We start from the raw sequence: 6,000 nt of genomic DNA, 5'->3' as shown, positions 1-6,000 counted from the left end.
ACGCTTTGACTTTGTGGCTGCTGTAACTAGTGGAAACTAGTTGTGCCTGTTATTCACACGCGTTGTCTGCTCTCTCGTTGGCTAGAATGGTCCCACCTAATCTCGCCTCGTTAGAGCACAGATAGAACAACGAGACAGATATTTCACTGGATGTTTAAATGTGAAGCATCCGGTTGGCGCTTCCACTCACTACCAAATATGGTCGTGAGAGGAAGCCCACGGGCAGCGGGAGAATATGGAACAAGATGGATTTTGGCCGACATTATACAAAATATTCTCAGCGATTAAACGTTTTGATCTCAATACAGTTTAATAATGTTCCCAAAAACTAGAATATGTTATGAACAGAGTGGACTGCGATTTTTATACTTTACCCTTTGCAAAAGTTTTTTAAAAATCATGTTGTTTAGAAACAGTGCAAAGCCAAAGGCGAATTGATTTATTGCACACGCGCACTTCACAAAGTAGGCGTTCCCTAACGGAAATATGCAGATGATGCTAGAACGCGCCAATAGGATCTCACTAGCTCGTCTTTAGCTCTGCCCCCCTCCTTGCTTGTTTTTTTCCCCCACTATGGCGCATTTATTCCCATCGGAATCGACGGGTTGTGGTTTATATTGGTTAAATTATACAAATCTTTGGTTAGAACAAGAAGGAGGTAGCTGCATCAATATGGCGGGGAATCGGCGAGTGGGTGTGTCGAAAGGAAAGTAGTGGGCGTGTGTGGAAAGGAGTGTGTGACTATAGATTATGGTTATTTCTAGACGACTGGGTCAGTGATATTTATGTCGGAAAGTCGAAACTCTACAGAGGCCCGAGTACCCCAAGTTGGATGACCGTTCAAAACGATTTTTCCCATTCAAGAGCTCGTTTTTTCCCCAGTTCCCAGTTGTCTTGAACGCACTGAAGTCGGATATTTCCGAGTTCACAGTTGTTTTGAACGCTACATATAGTGTGTGAATTTGTTGCTGGACTGGCAGACAACGTTCAGTCGGAACCGCGCATAAAGTTTTTAATTCGGTGTGTTTCTGAGGACGATTTCAGGATAGGAGCGCTTGCGTTTAGTCTTTTTAGTTCTACATAAGGAGAGAACTACAAGATAATATTTTGGGATTGTTTTGCGGTTGAATCTTTTTGAATAGCCTGCAGAATGAAGTCTAAAAATACAGTAATGGGAAAGTTCCTATGTTAATCACGAAGAGAGGTGATTACTGATGATTTCGGATATACGAAGTAGGAATTCTTATTTTTAGGAAAATATCCTGCATAGGCTACGGGAGGAATAATATTGTTTCTTCATATGAGTCGTCCCATATCCTCTGTCCCGAGTTTTATTCAAAGTTGAAAAACCAAGATGGCGGCGGATTCCCTACAGGTAAGAACTCTGCAACTAAAACGCGTTTTTTTTACAACAGTTTGTGGGCCTATAATGACATCTTTTGTTTTCAGGTCATGGTTATTTCTGTAAAGGACTGGCCTTGGTAGGAATTTGTTCATACCTTGTTACTTTGTGTCCAACTGTAGCTTTAGTGTAACAGAGAAAATGTGATTGTATCTCTTTGCATAATCCCTCCCAAACCTATTTTGTTTGATTGCTTCTAAAGCGGAAGTGAAATTATTCACGTGATCAATAAAGTAATATGCCCTAATCTCTGTTACTCGGATTATGTCAAACTAATCTCTCTGTCTGTGGGTGTGACAGTTTTAGGGCACCTCATAGAGCTAGGTGATATGGACAAAAATCCTTATTGCGATAAATGTATTGAATTATCACAACGATTATATTGAACGATAAGATTATAACATTAATGTGCACCACCCGTTTTATTTTTTATTACCCTTACAACTACTACTTGAATGTTGTACCTATCAATTGTCATATTAGCAAAGTTATTTCTGTTCAAACTTCGCGTTTCTCTAGTAGGGCTCTATAGGTTATTTATCGTTATGAATCAGCAAAATGTCCACTAACTGGTCTGTTTGGTCGGTGTCGATGATTTTCGTTTTTATCCTCCCAGCTCCAGCACCTCAGTCTCACTGTCACAGTAAACTCCCGTTTATATCTATTATTATTATTATTATCAATTATTTTCTCTCACAGACATTACAAACTCGTCTCCTCCCATAGTCGGTTAATTAACTGTTGCTTGGGGCAGGTAGATCATAGGCTTCAGTTTCATACAGTGGACTAGTTTTTGGTTTGAACCACTCCTGATTGTGTAGTAGCACAGAGTATTTTACACTCTACTAAACTGTCTTTGGTAGTCGGCTTCAACTGAAACTGAGGTAATATAATTTTCAGTTGAGATGCTCAGGAAGTTTGTGTGGAACAGGCAGGGTAGGCCTTCTTTGCAATGCAGTAAAGGGCTCTGGGACCAGCTAGGATATATTCCTTGGTTTAGCAACATGATGCATAGCCACTTTAAATAACCCTACCTACATGTACGTCATTACTTCAATTACCTCGACACCGGTGCCCCCGTACATTGACACATTTAGTCTGTACCGGTACCCTCTGTATATAGCCTCCACATTTAGTCTGTACCGGTACCCTCTGTATATAGCCTCCACATTGACTCTGTACCGGTACCCTCTGTATATAGCCTCCACATTTAGTCTGTACCGGTACCCCCTGTATATAGCCCAGCTATTGTTATTTACTGCTGCTCTGAAAATTATTTGTCCTCTTTTTTTTAGGTATTTTCTTAACTGCATTGTTGGTTAAGGGCTTGTAAAGTAAGCATTTCACCTGTTGTATTTGGCGCATGTGACAAAATACAATTAGATTTGATTCATTAACTTCAGGTGACTAGAGTATAGCTCATTGGGTTCAGAGCAGTGAGGGGAGAGCAGAGGATAAGGGGCTATGGAAGGCATCTTACAAACAAGGAAGTGGATTGTTCCTTTTGTGGTTATCAAGAACATGGAATTCCAACAGTTGGGGATGTATGTCCTCTGAGTTAGGCCTTCTAATGAATGACTTGGTAGGACCTCTGTCATTTGGTCTGGAGGGGCACTTTAGGGTTGTGTTGAATCTAACCTCGTTCCCCAGGCTAACTTGCTACTGGGCATTTCCATGTAAAAGGACCCATGAGCACCACCATGTGAAGTTAATAGAGGCATGTCAAATGGAAGCTAAGAGTTTATATTTTATGTTGTGAAATTAAGGCATGTAAAACCATTTTTCTATCCCAAAAATGTGTAATAAGCCTACAAAAAGGACTTTGGAAAAGGGGTCTTAGACATTTACCAGAAAGTCTTTATAATGTATTAGAAATTCATCAAACACAATAATGTTGAATTAAAGACCCCTGACAACTATGTTATATTTAGTTTTGGATAAAATTTTTTGCCTTCTGTAAGTTTTAAGAAACATTGCCTTGTGTCTTAATTCTTTACCAAAACCCCACATATCTTGAATATATATTTTAACATTTCTCATGAGGGAGGATAATGTAAGTTCACACAAGTAACAAGTAAAGGTAGACCTACCAATTAGTTAGTGTTTTTACTGATATCAAGTTTGCTTGTGATTAAAACGTGTAATTCTGTTACAGATATTTTTAAACAGATTTTGGTATCAAAATTACTGCAATTGAATTGGCTACAATGGGAAATCATAGTAGTTGATCATAGACCACAGTTGGTCTCCTGCTACTGTCCTCCTTTCCACTGTTCACCTCATAGGGTCTCCTGCTACTGTCCTCCCTTCCACTGTTCACCTCATAGGGTCTCCTGCTACTGTCCTCCCTTCCACTGTTCACCTCATAGGGTCTCCTGCTACTGTCCTCCCTTCCACTGTTCACCTCATAGGGTCTCCTGCTACTGTCCTCCCTTCCACTGTTCACCTCATAGGGTCTCCTGCTACTGTCCTCCCTTCCACTGTTCACCTCATAGGGTCTCCTGCTACTGTCCTCCCTTCCAATGGCATACTGTTATGTTTACCTCATAACATATTTTTTCCCCCTTTCTGTTTGGTGGTCAAAGTAATACTGTGATGTCCAAACTTGTGAAACAGACGTTGAGAATTATATTCATATCCATAATTATGCACTTCTGTATAGTACAAATCAGGCACCCATGATGTAATTCTGTTACCGGATGTAATTCAAATACCAGATGGGCTCCTGAGTGGCGCAGCGGTCTAAGGCACTGCATCTCAGTGCAAGAGGCGTCACTACAGTCCCTGGTTCGAATCCAAGCTGAATTGCATCTGGCCGTGATTGGGAGTCCCATATGGCGGCGCACAATTGGCCCAGCGTCGTCCAGGTTTGGCCAGGGTAGGCCGTCATTGTAAATAAGAATTTGTTCTTAACTGACTTGCCTAGTTAAATAAAAAAAATATAAATCGACTTCACCTACTGTAGTTCAACAAGCAAAACCCATTTATTCAAATGTCAGGTGTCATGTCAAGCTTGAAACTCCATTCTTTCTGCAGTCAACTTTTGAATCTTCATTCGGAGCAGAGAGTTCTTGGAAAATGTGTTCACATAAAAAAACGGAGGGTCATTTTTACCACAATTCTGTTACCAAACTGAGTCAGTGTAATTCCATTATCGTGGAATTGTTGGCCTACTGCATAGAGAGATCTGGCTGGTGGATGTGATTACATTGAATGCATTAACCCTACTAGGAAAAAAAACAGACAAGATTCATCCGATATTAATAGCAGTATCAGTATTCAACATGTCGTGGTACAATAACACATTAATAAAGAGGTCGAGGTGTCCCCTAAATGTTGCAACGTTGGTTTATAGGCGTACACTATCCGTTTAGTCAGTGTGGATGGAGTGGGACTAGTCACGTGGGTTAAGAGGCCTTTTTGTGCTACACCCATGACTCTATATTGTTATTACAGTCAGTCATAATAAGCATGTTGCGAAATAGACTGAGGGTTATAAAGTACAACAGTGTACCTCAATAGTCTTTTGTTTTAAACAGCACGTGGACACCTGTTATCCCACAGGGGGAATTAGTGAGTTACGCAATCAGGCTGCCATTTGTCTCTGTCCCTCTCTGTCTGTCGCTTTCTCTCTCTCGCGCTTTCTCTGTCGCTTTCTTCTTCAACCCCTTGCTTTCTCGCTTTCTCTCTCTTCCCCTCGCTTTCTCGCAGTCTCTCGCTATGCTAAGAGCCTGTCCTTCAGCTCAGCACTTTATTTTTGCTGGAGGTTGGTTCCAATGTTGGAGGAATGCCTGAAACTACATTTCTACATTCTTCTGTCGGAGTCTGACTCATCTTTCTAAACTGAAACTCTTAACACTAGAGCCGCCGGCCCTTTCAGCAAATAAGCAATAAACTGAGGGTCATAGAAGTATAACACTGTAGCACGGCCAGCCCGCTCATGAGGCAGAACTATGTCGCCGCATATGGCGGGAGATTGACAAGGGCGACATTTTCTGAGCTAAACTGACCATGACGCACTTCCAACAACAACACATAATAAAAATGAAAAACAACTAGATTTAACTCTTGACCTATCACAAATATACATTATAACTTCATTTTAAAGGACTAAACTAGTGATGCACCGACATGGTATTTTTGTCCGATACCGATATATTTTCCTTGCCAAACAACCCGATACCGATATTACACATTTTAGTGGCCTTTTAAGCATTCTAGTACAGTTAAATAGTTAACACACACACATGGACGCAGCGGTCTGAAGCACTGCATCTCAGTGCAAGAGGCGTCACTACAGTCCCTGGTTTGAATCCAGGCTGTATCACACCCGGCCGTGATTGGGAGTCCCATAGGGTGGCTCACAATTGGCCCAGCATCGTCCGGGTTTGGCCGGGGTATGCCATCATTGTAAATAAGAATTTGTTCTTAACTGACTTGCCTAGTTAAATAAATGTTACACAAACCACACTGACCAAAAAGTAATTTTTGGGGGATTTACATATGTCCCCATTACCAGTAAAACATAATCAAAACCTATTTCTTTCACTTACTTGCTGTGCTGTTTCGTTGTTCAGTTGTTTCATTCTCAACCACGA

At 41.0% G+C, this 6,000-nt stretch overlaps 1 protein-coding gene across 1 annotated transcript in view; it reads left to right on the top strand.

Moving 5' to 3' along the window:
* Nucleotides 1-585: 585 nt before the first annotated feature.
* pkn2b (protein kinase N2b) overlaps nucleotides 586-6,000 on the top strand; it is a 45,508-nt gene continuing 40,093 nt past the window's right edge. The window contains exon 1 of the mRNA XM_029708234.1: nucleotides 586-1,375. Within this exon, the coding sequence (XP_029564094.1) occupies nucleotides 1,355-1,375 (21 nt within the window). The 5' untranslated portion in view covers nucleotides 586-1,354. The remainder of the gene's footprint in view (nucleotides 1,376-6,000) is intronic.

The sequence above is a fragment of the Salmo trutta genome, chromosome 22 (genome assembly GCF_901001165.1).
Source record: "Salmo trutta chromosome 22, fSalTru1.1, whole genome shotgun sequence".
In the NCBI taxonomy this organism is placed as follows: Eukaryota; Metazoa; Chordata; class Actinopteri; order Salmoniformes; family Salmonidae; genus Salmo; species Salmo trutta.
The sequence above is the reverse complement of the archived record's forward strand: the minus strand, read 5'-3'. Positions and strand labels throughout refer to the sequence as shown.